The 19,707-nt window shown below is 33.5% G+C and overlaps 1 protein-coding gene across 1 annotated transcript in view; it reads left to right on the top strand.

Moving 5' to 3' along the window:
* Positions 1-19,707, top strand: part of LOC106113767 (uncharacterized) — a 42,747-nt gene that overhangs the window by 12,075 nt on the left and 10,965 nt on the right. The window contains exon 3 of the mRNA XM_013306697.1: positions 1,409-1,839. Within this exon, the coding sequence (XP_013162151.1) occupies positions 1,409-1,839 (431 nt within the window). The remainder of the gene's footprint in view (positions 1-1,408; positions 1,840-19,707) is intronic.

The raw sequence follows: 19,707 nt of genomic DNA, 5'->3' as shown, positions 1-19,707 counted from the left end.
TAAAAATGCATTCACGATAAAATACCTGTATTCAACATGCTTTATCTTTTAATTAATGATTTGTTTTTATTGCATTATTAAAGCGGCAAATGAATAGTCTTAATAAAAAAATCTCGTGTTAAAATGTTGCTTACTTTATTCCTTTGAAACGACTATAAGAATCGGCTATCTATTTTTAAAACCCACGTGAAAGGAGTCGCACGACAGTCAAATTAAAGATATTAGTCTTTTTTTTAATTTCAACAAAATTATATTATTACGTCATAAAACTAAAAAAGTTAAGTCCAAAGAATGTTTAAACCTTCCCTTGCTTGGTGAATTTTTTTCTTTCAGGATAGCATGACCAGAAATTCTAGTTCAGGATTCAAGCTTAACTAAGATACAGGAAATCTGATATTACTTACACTGAAGGGAACATATAGATCAGGAGTGTACACCTAATATTATTTTTCTACTCTACTATCTAGAGAGAAAACTTTTGTTGTCGAAGGCCAAGGCCCACTTCGGGTCGCTGCGTTACCCTAGTTAGTTCTATTATCTAGAAACTTGAAGAATAAAGTTTCGAATCTTAATCTTAATACATCATACAATCATCCAATTTTATATTAATAGTATGTTCACGGCTTGGAATTTTAGTTGATTTAAACAATAGTTCGTCAGAGTAGGCATTGTTGCATGCGTTAGTTTGAAGCTAACATGTCTTCATTAATTCTCCGCTTGTCTGCATAGCAACACAATTCATGTCTTGTTGATTCCAAGCTAAACTACTTACCTTGGGCTTCTGAGACAAAAAACGCCCTTTATCCAGAGATTCGGGTCTCAGAAATCCACGCTTAGTTGTTTAGAAATTAAGCTCCAGTTGTATCTTCTATGTTCGAAATTCGTATTTGAAACGAAATAACAAAACCTTGTCTGCGTACGCCGTATTTTCTCGTTTTATGCGAATCGTACGGAGATTTAGCTTTGGCGTCTAAAAAAAACAACCGAATAAACAACGAAGCGTATTTCTACAAAACATTAATGGATTTGCGCAGCCCTGACCCGTTTTAAGGCTTTACAATCCATCATAAAACCACCAGGGTTGTCACCACGGGATGTGAGTTACGTCGACTCGTAATAATTGTCATGTTGACATCGAGATTAATTAAAAAAAACAGTTATGAATGTTCCCTTCCTGAGCATTGCCTTTTATCGTCTGATGAGTTTGTTTTGCGATCTTTTTGTAAAGAATTGCTTAGAGTGAAATTTTACCGTAAAAATATATTTTTTACTTTGTCATGTTTTTCTGTATCTTACTTATTTAAAACAAATACTTAAAGTAACGAAATATGTGCACTACATTTGAAATATGTTTCTGCAGATGTATCTGTCACATGCAACAGTATATCATAACGTTATTATTTTACAGTTAAACAAAAAGAAACGCACGCAACCGGAGAACAGGCAAGAGTTGAACGGGTACATAGCTAACTCCGCCGTCTACGTCACATCGATCAACGAAAATGGTGCTATAGAGAGCAAGCCGACAATATCTTCACCGAAGTCACAACCGAAGTCATTACAAGCGAAACCAGCGCCCGTCATAGCGAACGGTAGTGCTGAAACAAAGGAAGATATAGAAGAGAACGAACCAGAGAAACACGAGCAGGATTCTAGTGAGAAGTTGAAGGTTACAGTGGAATGTGAAGTGAGAGTGGAAAGTGAAGTGAGTGGAGAGAAGAGTGACGCGTTGAGTGTTGCCCGAGAGCATCTTAGCAACGGCCGCTGTGAGAAACTGTTGGGCGAGCAGCCTGACAGGCCGAGGCCGTCCGCAGACAAGCTCGCGCCCGGAGAGAAAGGGTGAGTATTAGTATTTTGAAATCTATAGTCCATAGAACTAGATCATTTTATACAAGTTTAAAGCAACTGTAAATGTCTCTTGCAGCGAAAAGGGGCTGATAAGTCACAAAACAAACTAATTGGATGTAAGGATAAAAGCCCATTCACACGATGCAAGTTTCTTGCCTGTTGCATACAATTATTATAAATTGCAGTAATAAATGTCTTGTATAATCTAAAAAACTGTTGCCTATAATTATTAAACGTAAAAGAAAGTGGTATTGTGTAAATGGGTCCTAAGATTGCTCTTTTATAGCAATTCATGTTATAACATTAATTTTAAATTTTCATAAAAAATAACGTGGTTCTAAAATGATCTCATATCAGCATATTGTCGCACAACTGTTATTTACGTTATATTTAAATTAATATTTGTTTATCTACAAACGCTCCCTTGTTGCGCACGCGTCTCCATTGTGTGTTGCACCTGTGTGTAACTTACACTTTACTATGCCTTCTTCTAGTTCACTGTTGTTGACATTATACAACATTTTATTTATTTTCAACCTTATTTCAAGGAGCAAAAGATTTAATATCAATAGATAATATCAGTCTTAATACACCTAGTTTTGTATTTTAGTATGATTCGATATTGTTTATCTTATTTAAAAACTCAACACCTAAAAATATGTTCTAGAAGCATTTTTTGCCCAAATGACGCTAAAGACAAGACTCTCGACGTGGTACTTAATCATCTAACGTAACTATAATAAGGTCATATTTATCTGTCCTGCATAGTAACGGTGTTTATTCAGACTGAGTAGGGTAACAGGTTGAGGCTAGGGCTGCCAAATTTAAATAAACGTCCCCAAAGACCGGCCGCAAGTAAACTACGCCCAGACTTAGGTAATTATCGATAAAACGGCGGTGTTTAACTGTCCATTCTAAGTGAAAAAAGACATGTAGTGACATTTACCCACCATCTTTAAATCCTTGGCACGACTATGTGTCATGAAAATCCAGAGATTTCGGGTCACAACCAATAGACAGCCCTAGTTAAGGCGCTCCCTGCGTGTGCAAGCAACGTCGCGTGACGTGACACGGTCGACTGAGCGATGCAGTGAATTAATACACCTTGTTCCAATCCAAAGCTTCGATATTTTGACTAACTGCATATGTTTTAAACTGCCAAATTACAAAATATTTCCAATAAAACACTTAGATTGACCATTTCAATGTGACCGTCTGGTGGCTAAAGAACCTTATTCGATGCGCGAAGCGAAATTCGATTCGTGTTTTTTTTAAGTAGCGGGGGGTGAACGAGCAGCGGGTCGCCTAAATTCGGCAAGGAACCGCAGATGCGTTGCCGGCCTGTAAGGCTCTTTTCTTAAAGGGCCCTTACTTGTTACTGTTTGGAAATACCGCGGCAGAGTATTAAAAAGCGAAAACCTTGTCGTAGTAAAATCTTAGTGGTTACACAGTCGTTTGAGTTTTTTTAAACTATTTATTCAAGTTAAAATTATCATCATGAATTTAACAATTAACAACTTCCTATTCGCTATCGTAGTTTCTAAAACAGCCTCTCAGTTGGTAAAGGCGGCGTTTGACTCAAAAGGCCCTATCGCAACAATCAGTGCAATTAAGTGGCCGATCTCAGCCGGAGATTGTGAGCTATCTGTAATGTTCCTCTACAAATACTTGCTATTTCATATCGTCATATCTTGTGATTACATCGGTTAAGTAATGCAATTTAAAAGTACATATTTCAGTTATGAAATCTTTCTTCTTACTGATATATTTTGGAGTTTTATATTAGTAATCTCACTAATATTATAAATGCGAATTAGATGGATGGATGTTTGTTAGATCTCCGGAACTATTAAATTTGGCACGGATGTAGAACATAACCTAAAAGATCACATAGGCTTCTTATTATTTTTAATTCCACGTTGACTGGAGCCGAAGGCTACAGCTATTAAAAAGTTTGAATGAATAAATAAATGTTTATTGCAATCGCACACAAAGATGTTGATTAAAATAACTCGTTCATATTTCGCTACTCGTCATGTTACTGGCAATGACAAGATCATGTGGCAGGCACGGTCGCTTTTTACAACCACATACCTTTCCTGCACGTACACTGTATCATACTAGATACAGTTATGTATAGACAACTCAAGTGTTCGTACCTACTTCGTCTACTAACTACTAGTGAATCTCCTTTAAGTCCTCTTTCCTTTCGACCTTATGCATAGGAACTGTTGGGAAGGAGAAGTGATATGAAAAGGGGATATAATTTCTTTTTGTGTGTCTCCTCCGTCGATTAAAGGTAGGCAACGAATCTGCTATTGCAAATGTTTACCGGCAGTGGTAGCTTCTGTCTTTGTCACCTCATAATATAAAAAAACCTACACTAACTCTGAGATGTTTGATTTACTTAAACTGTCTCATCTCGTAGGAAGTAATGAAATTCTTAAGTTAATATTAAAAAGTCTGGCATAGTTTAATTGATATAATAAAAACTATTCACATATTAAAAGGGTTATTGTTACCCCAAGAGTTACCTGTCCCTCAGCCTCCCCCACCTGTTACCCGGCGAGTTGTTTTGTCTCGCTCGCACATGCGCACGCGCAACGTTGCGCGCTCTTCCATTTTGAATTTAGACTATTTCTATGTTACCTGTGGAACGGACGTGTTCGTAAATTGTGCGTTGTGTTGCTGTGCTGCCACCTGTGTTTTGTGCGTGTGTGTGTTTGTGTTGTGCTGTGAGATGTGAATTGTGTCTATAACACAGAAAATATGCACTACAAACTTTTTAAAAGGTATTTCTTTATATAAATGTTATAGTTTTGAAGTACGGTCATAGATAGGTTTTTAATAGCGACAGCTCCGTATAATTATTGTGACTGATAGATTGTTTTAGATATTAACTCGATTCAAGTTCCTTGCAGATGATATATTCTTGATTTTGTATGTATGAATCGTGTTTGTGATCGTAATTTATAAATGTAGATTTAAAGACAAACACTTTTTATAGGTTATATTAATAATTTATTTATGCTATGTTCAGTTTTATTCGTTTTTAAAACCAGTTATTATTTTTAAACTATAAAATTGCTCATAGAACATAATTCTGAGTAAAATTCTCTGTTAGCCATTGTGTTTCTCTTTAAATATTTATAAGTTCTTCGTAATTTTTAAATGACTTAATGAGTACTAGTTACTTTCAATGAATTCTCTGAAAACACGTTTAACTTTGGATTATCCATTTTGCGGTTTTCAATGGAAGAGACTTCTTTTCATAATCAAAGATGTATTTTTGACATCAGGTTAAGAATGAAGTTAAGAAAATTATAGACATATAATTATGACGTATGTATATTTTTACGAAAAAAAAAACTAAAAACAAATGGCGTCAAAGATTTGCCTTTCATATTTTAACTTTTTTTTTAAATATGCATATCTGAAAAAAGTATATATCGTAGTGTTAATTACATAAATTAATTTAAATAATACCTTAACGGTTATGACACCGTTTTGAATTTATTGCGAAAAAATATTACGTTCATAAATGTATAATGAAACTAATAAACGACAGATAATCAAAGGTCACTGATGGCTTAGCCTTTTTTGTATAAAAAAACAAAATCGTACTTGAGTAAACTAACGACAATGCGGCGTCACTAAACTGAGTTATAGTAAAAAAAAGCTTGCATAAAAACTCGAGACTTAAGATTTTCTCCATTTTATCATATACTTGAACTCCTTAACATGTTAAATGGGATGGTTTCACTTGACTAAAGTGGATTAACATGTGTTTGGTGAAGAAATTTTTATTTACATTTTTTAAAGGCTTTCTTTTTCAGACATTATAAACTTATAAATTAAAATGATTAAAAACATACAGACGAATTGAGAACCTCCTTCTTTTTTAAGTCGTTTGATTAAAATTTCGTCCTTTCCCTGTCTTTATACCATTTTATGTGGGGTTGTTGCAACAGTTTTCGACCTCCAATTCAATCATTCATTTCCCTTGTCACTCTTTTCTGTATCATGACACTTTTACGCAATCCATTCACCTAGAAGAATAACAATGCTTTTAAAAATAAAAAAAACTACTTAAAAAATCACTCAGATATATAAAAAATGTCGCAGGTCTAATTGTTGGTATCTTAGTGTCATAACGGTCGTCTTCCTTGGAATTTGTCTTTAAGATCCGTTGCAAGAGACGTCACGTACCTTGTATAATATCCGGCGTATAATTAAGTATTTCTGAGTACACCCTCCATAAACTGGCCGTAAAGGAAATTTGTAACAGGCGGCATTGTCTACGCCAGACGCCTCTTCTTGGAGCAAGAGAAATTATTGACAACATAAACGCTATTCTGACGTATGGCCCAACAATATGTTAAGTAAAAAAGATTTCTATTCGTAAGGGATAAGACTGAAAATCGCTTGACGGTAGTAATCTTGGGCTTTTTTGAATTTGGAACGTGAAACAATGGCAGCATTGAATATTCCGCATTCGTCCGATTTTCCCGCGCTGTCGCGTTAATATTCGAACTGGCCTTTGGATTAAACGTCTCAGGTTTCGGATATATTTTAAAAGTAACAATTTTTTTCCGAATGAAAATTTTATTCATAACGTTGTTTATGCGACAAAGAATGAATAAAACAACTTCTTACTTCCGTTGACGTTTCGGACGAATTAAAAAATGTTTCAATTTGCCCACCATTGTAGATATTGACATTTTATGTTTGAAGCTACTTTTGTATTAAGACTTTAGTGGCAGCTAAAAATGTATATGTATATTAAGCATATGTTAAGAAGAAGAGCTAAACTGTTTAACAAAAAAAATGTAAGGTTTAACATACAATGTTGGGACACAAGCCAACGTGTGTAATGACCCTTAATTCCGACGCATTCTTAGGGGTATTTAAAATATGTACCATAATCACAGTGCGTAATTGTTGGAGCACTGACCTTGCTAGAAATATGCCTTAGGGTTTTCATATATTTTTTAAACTATCCAGGAAGAAATTTTATTTAATAACTTTAGGATCGTTGGTTATAATTAAGCTTTAGTTATGTAGCTAAGTTACACGCACATATGTTAACGCTTAATAACAACTATATATAATACTAGCTGTAGCTCGCAACTTCGTCCGCGTGGAATTAAAACTTAAATAGTTGCCTATAAAGCAATATTCGTTATGTTTTGAGATTAAGTTACTATCACGTTTGTACTTATATATTCAAAGCAATTTATTACATACTTTAGCCTTTATCCTTAACTTGATAGCGTTAGAAATATGTTTGAAAAATAAAGAAAAATCTAGAAGAAATTCCGTTGTAAGTCCGTGATCTTCACTTATGGGTCACGGGCGCGTTGGCTCTTTCTTTTATCTTTTGTTTGAGGCAGATAAGTGATTTGCCGCAGGGCCATAGATAATACATAGACGCTTGCAGCTTTTTAACCACATTTTCTTAAACTCCATATCTTGGATTAGAAATAAGAAAAGATATTCGATTACTGAGACTTAGAAAGGCTTCTCACTTTTTGTAGCTTTTTTCTCATTCGTATTTTTAATCTTAAACGCAGGGTTTTGTCGATTAAAACAGTACGATTTCATCATCAGTCCACTATACGTCCCCACCGAGGGGCTCGGAGCCTACCCTAAGTTACGGGTGACTAGGCCATAGTCAACCACGCTGGCCAAGTGCGGGTTGGTTGACTTCACACATATCTCAGATATGTGCAGGTTGCATCACGATGTTTTCCTTCACCGTAAGAACGTCGGAAAAATGTACATATGTAAATCGATCGAAAAACACATTGGTACATGGCCGGATTCGAGCCCAGGACCTGCAGATTGCAAGTCAAGTGCTTGACTACTGAGCCACCGACGCTCCACAATTACGATTACGTACGATTTCAATATATTTTATTAGTAGAATCATGTATTCAGGACCTATTGAAGTGATCCAGGATAAAACAGGAATTTAAAATAAGGTGAAATCACTTTCCTTTTTTTACGTCATAAAAATCAATATGATCTTGTAACTCTTTAATATTGTCTACGGTCATATGCATTGTGTACCATAGACAATGTCTATAACCAAGCATCGAGAAGTATAAGTTAAAGTGTATTTTAAAAAGAAACTATCAAGTATACGAAGGCTAAGTTTCCCAGCTTTCGCCGTAAGTCACGAAGCGTCCGCCACAGATTAAAAAAAATAAAAATGTAAGATGAGAGATTATGGTCGGTCGGTGGGTTTAACCTCGGGGCCTTATGTTGCAGTTATATGCTATTACGTAATTTTACTGCCCTTTTTATATTCCCTGTTAAGATAGCTAGATTTTTCAATATCATAGCGTCGTCTCTAAATTTAGTCTTTCTGAGTACGTGCGTATTAACGCACAATCCACGACTTGAGCTCAACAAAAAGATGACCAAAACAAACCGGCCGAGACCAGTCCAGCGGGATATAGTATCATAAACTTTTAGACAAACCACTACTTTACGTTTGTAGACTATAAGTCTTTTTTTTAACAAATTTCTAGTTAACATTTATGTTTATTTCCGTTCTGGATATTTCCGATTTGCTTGTTAAGTCAAGTCGAATATTGCAGATGAATTAAGCATGAATGGCCTGTCTATATTTTTGCTAAGTTTGTTACGTGTGACGTCAGAGTCTGGGATCGGTTACCTGCCGTTTTTTCGGGAATCACCGGCGATTACTTTGGAATGCGGAGGTTTCGTCTTTGTTATGTTTTTCTTTATGGAATGGGTTTTTTGTTGATGATTTTCGGAAACATACAGTCGCCTTTTGTGTCCGTGAGAATTTACATTCTTTTATGATTTCTGCGAAAAGTTTTGCTCCGATTTGTTTTGATCCTGGTTTTATTTTAGTTTTAGGAAGTTGTTCTATGATAAGCTTGTTCTTTATAAAGGTAATAAAATATTATTATAATTTATTAGTAGAGGATTAAAGTAATTTAGTTTCTATTCTTCGAAATTTCTTAACAACTACTAAGTAGGCTTTAAATAACATTTTTAATGACTTCACCATCATCAGCTCACTATACGTCCCCACCGAGGGGCTCGGAGCCTACTATAAGTTAAGGGTGACTATGCCATAGTCAACCACGCTGGCCAAGTGCGGGTTGGTTGACTTCGCACATATCTTAGTATTTCTTCTCAGATATGTGCAGCTTGCACCACCATGTTTTCCTTCACCGTAGGTACCTCGGATAAATGTACATATATAAGTCGGAAATCGAAAGACACATTGGTACATGGAGGGATTCGCACCTGCAGATTACAAGTCAATTGCTTGACTCCTGAGCCACCGACGTTATAATTAATTTTAATTACGTATTGGCTGTTATTCTTAAAATGTTTTCTTTATATATTATGTACAATTGCCTTTTGCCTCTTATTAGAATGATAATTTATTAAAATAGAAAACTACTTTAATAAAAAAAATCCCAAGCAAATGAATTGTCGTAACCTTGCCTGTCCTTCACTAAACGCTGTTAGAATTTCCTCCAATGTTTTTTACAGAAATGAATTCGGTTTTTCTTAACCCTCTCGCGACATTACTGTCAGAGGCATTATTAGTTAAGTTCTACTCGTCTTAACTCATAAATAACTAGTGGCGACGGGGAAAGTTAACAAGGCTTAGGGTTACCATTTAGTAGGTGTAACGGGAATTTTGTTCCTGGCAACTAGTTATAGTTTCCACTATTGCAAAATTAAATAGTAATTTTTCCTCATAGTTGTTTAGTGGTTTTGTATTTAAAGTGATAATTGGATTTAATATTTAAAAATACGGTTATAATATTGAAGTACCAGGCTGAACCAAGGCTTCTTTAGTAACTCATAAACGAGGTTTAAACTAAGCGCCATCTGCTCGGCCACCTTAACCCCGGTGCAGTTATAATTGCCTGTTCAAGGCAAAAAGTGGCTAGTTAGTCACAAAAAATAGTGTTTACAATAGCTAAGACAAAATGTCTAAGAAAAATTACAATAAAGTTATAATCTTCATGAGATCAGTGAATAGGTTACTAATTCCATCTTTTCATTCTACTTCAACTTAGGTTCGGATATTATATAATATATTATTGAAATGATATAAAAAAAATTATAATTTATTCAGCAAACATGTCTTAAAGAACTTAGTTCTTGTTTTATTTTTATAAAGCTTTTCTTACTTTATGGTGACCCTAACCAAACTTGAGACAGGCTGTTTTTAACATTCCTTGTTCGTAGATTAAGGTGCGTTCACACGAAGGTATTGTAAACACGGCCGTTATCGTCTGTGACGTTGACTTCTTAAATACTTAAAATATTAGTCACTTAAGTACAAAGTACTTGGAAAATTTCGAAGAATTTCATCAATCTATGAACTTTTGTAAGTTTTTTTTATTGGAAATGTTTCAACTATTTTTTGAAGTCTGTTTTGAATTTTGAAGTTATCGTGGATTTCAACTGTAGTATATCTTTTCTTTTCTATTTCAAAGTGTATGAAAGAGATGATAATATGTTTTCATACAAATATTAATAGTCGAAATCCACAATAAGAATAACTAATTCGTTTTTTTTGAGAAAAAATTGTGTATTAGAAATTTGTTTAAAACAATTCGTTACGCGTCTAAACATTAAATTAACAATTTTACTTTCATTTCTTTTCTACTTTCACAGCGTTTACTTTAACTTTTTAAATACAAATTAGATAAAATATTAAATTTCACAGTTTTACATAATTATTTTATTATTTTAAATACATATTTAATATATAATTCCGTAGAGTTTGTTCTAGAACATTCCTTTTTAACTGCGGAGAAATTTGTAAGTGCATAGAATAAGCGTTTGTGGAATAAATTTAAAAGTTCTTGAAGAATATTCCAAGAGTCGGGGCACGCTGCGAGACCTAATGCTTCATTACAAAACAATTGCACATTTCTATGTACTTTTTTACAGCTCTAAACGAGTTTTTTTGTTATGAAATTTTACGATTAATCAAAATATCCTACTATAATAATATCTACTAATAAAATTAGCTTAAATGTTTTAATATCAACTTTTTACATGAAAACAGGAATTTTCCTATCTTCGTTTTTGCACAGAATTTTGTTGAAATTGTCCTGTCAAAGTTTACAAGTCGGTGTCAACAATATCTGAGTTTACAATTAGTCGGTGTCAGCATAATTTGTACTAAACAGATAAGATTTCAAACCAGCCAGAGAATGTGGAGTCAGTGTAGTCAGTGCAGGCAGTCAGCTCGGTGTAAGTCAACACCGCAGTGTCAGGTGTCAGAAAGATCTTCACACGATAGAGATGCATTGCTACACTACCTTTGTGGGTTAACCGTTTTATACCTAGTGTCAAAGAATGGATACAGGTACATATTAGGAAGTTCAACATGACTTATAATTTGTCTTGAACGGTACGCGTAACTATAGTCAACTTTTCAATTGTTAGTGATGTCTATGGGTAGTAGTCACTTCGCTTTTTTAACCAAACACTAACCTTTGTCTATTACATATATAAAATAAGGTCGTGTTAGTTACAGTATTTATAACTCAAGAACGGCTTTACCAATATGCCTGAAAATTGGTCAGGAGGTAGCTTAGAGCCAGGAGACGGACATATGATACTATTTATTCGTTTTTTTCGAATTTATGCTTTGATGAGCTGCTTTTTATTTAACTTACTAATATTATAAATGCGAAAGTTTAGATGGATGTGATAAGGATAGATCGATAGGTGGGCTACACTGATTAAGTTTTTTACATATCCACCGGACGGAGTCGCGGGCGACTGCTAGTTGTAAATAAGTTAAATAAGTCAAAGAGTATCATCAAAAATAAATTTTAAATTTAAACTAAAAAAAACTTAGATTTTTTATACGATAATGTTATACCACCGGCGTTATTTAAATTTCTACATAGAAAACAATTCCGTCCGTCTAATAGAAAGTGGTTTTAATTTGGATTTCAAGACGGTACGCTTTCCTTCATTCCTACGTAAACTAGCTATGATCTGATCTCTGCGTGAGACATTCGTTAGTTACGCACGCCTTTCTGTCCGTTCATAATTCTATTCGGTCACGAAAATACTAATTTAAAAAAGTAAAATAACTCAAATTGATTATTGTTACGGCGTCACAATGTCGACTTAAATACAGTCAAATCTTATATGCGATCTTGTTAATTCGCTGGCCAAAAATTGTAGGCAATTTACGTATTCATGCTAAAATAATTGGTAACAGTAAAGGTATTCAAGGCTCTTTGGGATTTACTGAGGCATAGATAAAAGATGAAATGATGATGATAGCAAGATGTGGAGGACGAAAAACCCAAATAGAGAAGGATACGGATCCAAATATAATGCACATACATTTTTGGAGGCACAGCAGTTCCCTGTTGCGACAATCTTTTCTTATTAACTTAAAACACTTCCAAAAAGATACATAAACTTTGATATCTTATATATATAAAAGAGAGTCGTGTTAGTTACACTATTTATAACTCAAGAACGGCGTTACTGATATGGCTGAAAATTGGTGAGGAGGTAGCTGAGATCCAGGAGTCGGACATTTGAATTTATGCTTTGAAGACCTGCTTTTTATTTAACTTATCTATATATTAATTTTTTTTATAAATCCACGCGGACGGATACGCGGGCGACAGCTAGTTGATTGTAGTTAGAGAGGAATAACTGTTTTGTTTGACAAAATGGTGATTTTCCTTACGCGCACTTCGTTCTGAATTGTACATATAAGTTTCCTTCTTTTAAATGCATAAGGTTAGATAATAAAACTGATTAAGGTAAACAAGTTGTTTATAAATATCTGTGACCTATATTTACGTGATGTTTTGTTATTTTTCTTCGTTGCTTTTTCTGTTTATGTTGTAAGGTGTAAAGGTTATGTTTACGTTTTTAAATGCTTTAAATTTATTAATGGAAAGTGATTCGTATATGTATTTTTATCAAGTTCGATGACAATTAAACGTCTAGTTAGCAATTTGGTAGTCACATTTTACGTTAAGTTAGAACCTAAATATTACAATACAGTCGAACCGCAATATTTTTCCCTCTTTAAGAGGTTTCTCTTACCCAGTTCTTATATATCGAGATTCGACTCTATCATGTTAATAAATGTCTGCAAAACATCTATCTCTTTCTATTCTATAAGAAAGAAGACAATTTTTGTATAATATTAAAACACAACGCTATTATTCTACAGTAATTCAATAGCGATTTCTCATTAAATTCGCGTAGTCCAATTAAACTGGTCGAAAAAACTCAGATCAAAAAATGAACGCTCGGCAATTATCGAACGTCAAAAGGCTCCATTCACTAGCTGTCAAAAGTTATTCTATATTTAAAATTGGAAGTCGAACAAAAGCCGGATTTATTATTTTTAATAATCAACCCATCTGTTGGATAAAAGAATTACAGAAAATTAACATTCGATATTTCAAATAAATCCGAATAAATTCATCATCATCAGCTCACTATACGTCCCCAAGGTCATAGTCAACCATGCTGGTCCAATGCGGGTTGGTTGACTTCACAAATATCTTTGTATTTCTTCTCAGATATGTGCAGGTTACATCACGATGTTTTCCTTCACCGTAAGAACGTCGGATAAATGTACATATGTAAATCGAAAAACACATTGGTGTATGACGGGATTCGAACCCATGACCTACAGATTGCAAGTCAAGCCACCGACGCTCTAATTTCCGAATTAGTTACTTAATACGAAGCTGTCTAAACAACAGATCAAGTTTGATTCGTATATTTTATATCTGTTAAATTAGTACAAATTAGATTTAAATATTCAAATTTTAATCAGTCCTTAATCAAATACCGTAAATAATATATAAAGTCTTACAACTTTTACGTCTTAAAAAGGGTTGCGTTAATTAATCTAATAAAGGTCGACGGACAATCTTCGGCGGTTCGTTATCATTCGTAAGAAATTTCCCGCCAAAATAGCTGTCTCCGCCATATTTTTCACATATAAACTGCAAACGTCAATCGTATTTACAAAATGTTTTCTTTTTATTATAAATTAATAGGTCTGTGGTTACGCATTTATCCTAAAATGTGAAATTTGTCTTTGATGAAATTACATTTGGTTTGGTAGATTATTATAATGTTATTAATCTTAATTCTAGAATTACTGGTTGATTACCTCCTAGATATTATTCAATTTTTTCGCCTATATGTGAAGGCTGGACTTTTAGATAAAAAAATAAAAAAAAAAACAAAAATCGTAAAACACACCAGTGCATCGTTCTGGTCCGGTTAACCGACGAAATATACGTGCCAATTACCAATACTAACAAAATGATTTAACCATAACCATCTGGAAATATTATAATAGTATGTAAACGTTTTAACCTTGAACGAAAATACGTCTTTTTACGCTTCTGCCTTTAAATAATGACTATCATTTGTTCTCTAATGGTTTAAAAAATTAAGATAGCCCCTGATATTGAGGCCATAATCTGTGCAAAGAAATCACTTACAATATCCACGCAAAATTCGACCCTAATACCATAGACTAGGGTTCATTTCATCTCTGTGAAGGTATGCTTTTATTCGTGAACAAAGAAAATAATTTTAGCCGAATTTTACAAATCATTTGACTGTAAAAGCGATAATGACTACGTAATGTTGAGATTTAATAAGAAAAAACGTTTTATTTGTTATGTCACAACCAAATAACTGTACGAATTCTTTATTTAAGCGTCAATAGCGTAATGGTTACGGATTTCCGATCACAAGGCCTGGGGTTTGAATCCCGCCTAGCTCAAGCCTAGAGCTTTGTTGGAACGGTAAAAGAAATATTAGTAAATTTACAAACAGTCTGCTTGATATTTTATAAAATAAAAAGAAATTAGTGGTTAAATACAAAAATAATCTTTCAAAACTAATCTATTCAAATTTTATAAAATTTAAACATGTTGTAAATGCAGTTTTGTTTGACGCAACTTTTCAATAACGAATAATTTGATAGTTTATCGGATTTATTAGTTTAATATAGATTAAAAGACATAGATTATTATTTTTCTTTATAGTTATATTGACCATAACTATACATGAATCGTAAAAGTCAAACGAAACGATTTGCATTTCGATGACCTATTGTTTCAGTTAAGCGTACATACAGGCATTGTTCTATATCATGTAAACTTGTGGATTATATTGTTTGCAGTAATTCGTCACAATTCTGATCAGAACTAAAATATAAAATTCAAATATTTATTAAAAAATACAGTAAGACAATCAGCATTGTGTTTTACAATTTAAAACGATATACTTAGGGTTAAAAGAATATATATTCTTTATATTATTATAATATTTATACTGATATTAATATTAAAAAAATCTTTGGACATTTAAGAAAATTGAATTGAAAACAATAGGAATAATTCTTAACACGTTCACTGCCGACTTGCCGGTCTGGAGAGTTCTCTGTTGTCGGAAAATGATAGCGGCATGGAATGTGTTAACAAGATAGTGTTTTATTATATTTTGGTAAATAAATAATGAACATAAATATAATACAATTCAATGAATAAAGCGTTTATTAAAATTACAGTTACGCGTATGAACTTGGCACGATACGTTTATATGGGCCGACGTAAAGGAAGTTTACTTCTCAGAATATTGATGATTACTTCCAATTGTTCCCACTGTGGAATTTAGCGTTAATGATTTGGAATGCAGGTTACCTAGACCTATGTCTTCCCACACTAGATGGCGCGACTAGTTACGTTTTTCACTACAACGAATGTTTTTTTCGAGAAGAATGCTTATAAGAACGAGACCAGATAGATCGCTAGATCTGAACGCACCCTAAGACCTAATATTACTAATTTAACAGTGGTAGACGTCATCAACAATATTTGTTGCACGCAGAAGACAGGTGTTAAGTGGTATCAATTCCACGTTTCGTCTGACGAGTGTGTGTGGGCTAATTTTCGTCCTCTCCCTTTGGTTATAAGGAAAGGATGGGGGGATTTGACAGAAGAGAGAGCGTATATGAAGGATTAATTTTCTTCCTGTGCGTCACCGACTCTCGATTAAAGGTAGGCCACGCATCTGCATTTTGAGGATGTCTATGGGCAACCGTTGCTTCTCTCTTTCGGCAAATTAAGGAAGCCGCTTGTCCGTTTGCTACCTTATAATATATATAAAATTTGTGCCTGGTAAATGTATCTCCGTACATATAAATTTTTTTTAGCAATCTTTTCTTCACGTATGCATGTCATTAGCGAGACACAGTCGTGTTTTCATTTCAGTTGCTGTTATATAAAGTTGTGTAACGGAACTCACTCGCCGGTGTCCGTGGAAATTGTGAAAGTATGCGTGCGATATTGCGATCAGTTGGCAAATTGTGTTGTTCTATGTTGAACATCTTCATAAAACATTAAGTTGCCAGTGACTTTTCCTTGTGAAATCTATTAAAATGTTACTTAACAGCGATGGATAATAATATGGAAAATATATCAAGAACCCTATTTATGTTTATGGCACTCCGAAGAAGACGACGAATAATATAACTTCTCTTTCTTGAAAATCAATGAAGCCGTTTAATCCACGAAATACATTTTCTAGAATTAGTACGTAAAAGTAAAAAACTCATAAAATATATTTTTGCGAATAAATTATACTTTTTGTACGATTTTATATCTTATATATAAAATTCTCGCGCACAATTTTCATTCCCATACTCTTCCGAAACGGCTTGACCGATTCTCTTAAAATTTTGTGAGCATATTGAGTAGGTCTTAGAATCGGCCAACATCTATTTTTCCCCCCTAAATGTTAAGGGTAGTCCACCCCTAAATTTTTATTTTTTAGACAAACACGCAGATGGAGTCAGGGGCGACAGCTAGTATTTTGTAATAAACTGTCAACAATTGTAATTATTCACAACTGAGACGTAAATATTACCTTTTGTGAGATTTATCATCGCATTTATTTAATGGGTACTTAACAAAGACTACTCTCGTATCGACTTTTAAAGTCATTACACGTGTCCTTAGTTAAGTGATCACGGAACTAATAAAAAAGTTCCTCCAATGTTATCTGCATCGATCTTGACTACAAACAATAAATACTAGTGTATTTGTGAACAAACACATGTAAAATAATACTCTTTTCTCAAAGAAAATGAGGACTTTTAATTCATTTTCATTTTACAATCTCTTAGGCTCGCTATTTTGTAACTTTTCACAATTATTGTATTAACTGTGTGTACAGTACAATAAAGAATAAAGAAAGAAACAGACTAAATTAAATAACTGTTGCAATTATGAAGCTGATACCCGCCTCTGCGTCCGCGCAGAATTAAAAAAAACTAGAGTAGCCTATGTGTTCTTCCAGCCTATGTTTTACATCTATGCCAAATTTCAGCCATATCGTTGCAGCCGTTTTAGATATACCTTCAAAGATCCATCCATCTAAACATTCGCATTTATAATATTAGTAAGATAGATAAATTTACAAGGTATATGTCCCAATTTTATTTAATCATTTAACTGTTGTGATAAAAATCCTTAACACCTGCTTGTTTTTAAGATTACGGTTTTGAGTTTCATCTTTGTTAATGGAAAATCAAGTCGAAACTCATCTCAATTAGGAACGTCCATTTTGTTTTGTGGAGCGCTTCTTAAAGCGGTATTTGAGAGGAGCCCGAATTTACAGTAATCACTCCGCTCATTACACGGTATGCGAAACTGTTGTCTGTGAGATAAAGGTGGGGCGCCACTGTTCGCGTATTATTTTTTATTTCCTCTATTTTATATATTTAATGATAATGATCACAAATAATATAGTAAAGTGTATATGTTATATGTTAAATACATTTCGTTTTTTTATTTTGTTAATATTATAAATTTGTAAGAAAGTTTGGTTTGATGGATGGATGTTTGTTAGAAGGTATCACCAGAATGGTTCAACGGATTTTGATGAAATTTGGCATAAATGTAGAACATAATCTAGAAGATATATGCTACTCATATTTTTTTAATACGGATAAAGTCGCGGACGACAGCTATATAACATTGTAAATTGTTCACTTTAGCTTCGAAAATACATATATTTATTAATAATTATTTTTAGACATCGCTATCAGTGTGTTAAAAGGTAACTGTAATGACAGGCTCATTTGTCAGGCCGGCTAATTAGTGTCAATTAGAGACTTCGCTTACAATCTTATCCTAAGGGAACTCACTATTGATTTGTCAGAATTTTCTGACAGTCAAAGTAAAATGATAACAGAAATACTTTGTAAATTACTATTATTTTTAAATATACAGCTAAATAAATAATGTTAATTAATGATACATATTTAAGAATACCTGTTCCATTGTTAATCAGGTTTATGCTAATACTAGCTGTCGCCCGCGAGTCCGCCCGCGTGAATTAAAAAATATCCTTAATTAGTAGCCTATATTTTCTTCCAGATGTTCTACATCTATGTCAAATTTCAGTGAGATCCATTAAGTCGACTATCCATCTATTTACCCATCCATACATTTAAACATGTGCATTTATAATATTAGTAAGATTCGATTCGAGGATTTTTATTTCCTAACCATCGCAGTGAAATCTAATTTTAAGCCTAATGCAATTAGATCGAAATTCAATTTTAAGTGGGAAGGAAATTTAATTCTTTAACTGTTAATTATTTTTATGTTGCCACAATAATCATCGTCTCTGTCAATCATTCTGCTTACATTAGGGTTTTTACAATGATGTCATCGGGAAGTTGTATGTTTTCACTTAATGACTAAATGAATTAAAATTATATACGAATTATTAATAATTATTTTAGCCTAAAAACACAAAATGCACATTTCATTGTACTTTTTCTTAAAATATTTTCTTATGTATAAAATTCTCGTGTCACAATTTAACTAACATTATACATACAATACTCCAAAACGGCTTGATCGATTTTTATAAAATTTTATATGCATATTCCATAAGTCTGCGAAACGGCTATCTAATTTTTAATCCCGCGGACGGAGTCACGGGCGACAGTTAATTTTTTCTATAAATAACATAAATACTTTTCAGAATTAAAATTAAAACGTCTATTGTTTCTAGTATTAACATAATCATTTAGAGGTTATCTAGAATTAGTCTATTTCTCGTAAACTAACAATCACAAAATCAATAAAGACTAGTGTGGACGTGTGTTGCAATGCAAATCCTAGTAAATCACATTACCCGCCCTGCTTGACGTAACGTATACGCCATTGGCGCGTATTCTATGTTTATCATACGTTATCTGTGCTAAAAACAATTAGTCTGACAGTGTCACTGGCAACCGGTACGCGTCTCATTTTTTTTTGTTTTTTTTTAATTGCTATCAGTGAAAGTTTTTTTTTAAAAGGCAAAGGTAACTTGTGTACAGTTTTTATAGTGAAGTGATGTAAAAGTTTTTATATGTATAAAAAATTCTTGTTCTGTGATATCTTCACCGCGAGTGAGGACACGAATGAAAGGGCGCGAGAAAGGTTTGAACTTTCTTGATAAGATGTTGCGATGCTAATTGGTAGTTTAAAAGATTAATTGGAACACAATTAAAAAATAATTAACGAAAAATTAAGACTACATTTTATCGACGCCTCCCACTTTTTTTTATCATGTTATTTGGCATATGATTTGTTCCACTACCATTTACGTTTTCACCACTAAGCCAAATTTAATATGGAGCATTCGATTTTCTTTTGTAGTAACATTAGGTTCCAGTTTTCTTTCGCAGCTATATGCTTATGATGTTATTTCTTACAAATGGTATCGCTAGTTGTCACCTGCGACTTTGTCCGAGCGGAATTATAATAAAAC

This window comes from Papilio xuthus, unplaced genomic scaffold (assembly GCF_000836235.2).
Source record: "Papilio xuthus unplaced genomic scaffold, Pxut_1.1 DF828177.1, whole genome shotgun sequence".
NCBI classification, from domain to species: domain Eukaryota; kingdom Metazoa; phylum Arthropoda; class Insecta; order Lepidoptera; family Papilionidae; genus Papilio; species Papilio xuthus.
This window is presented reverse-complemented; position numbering and strand designations above follow the sequence as displayed.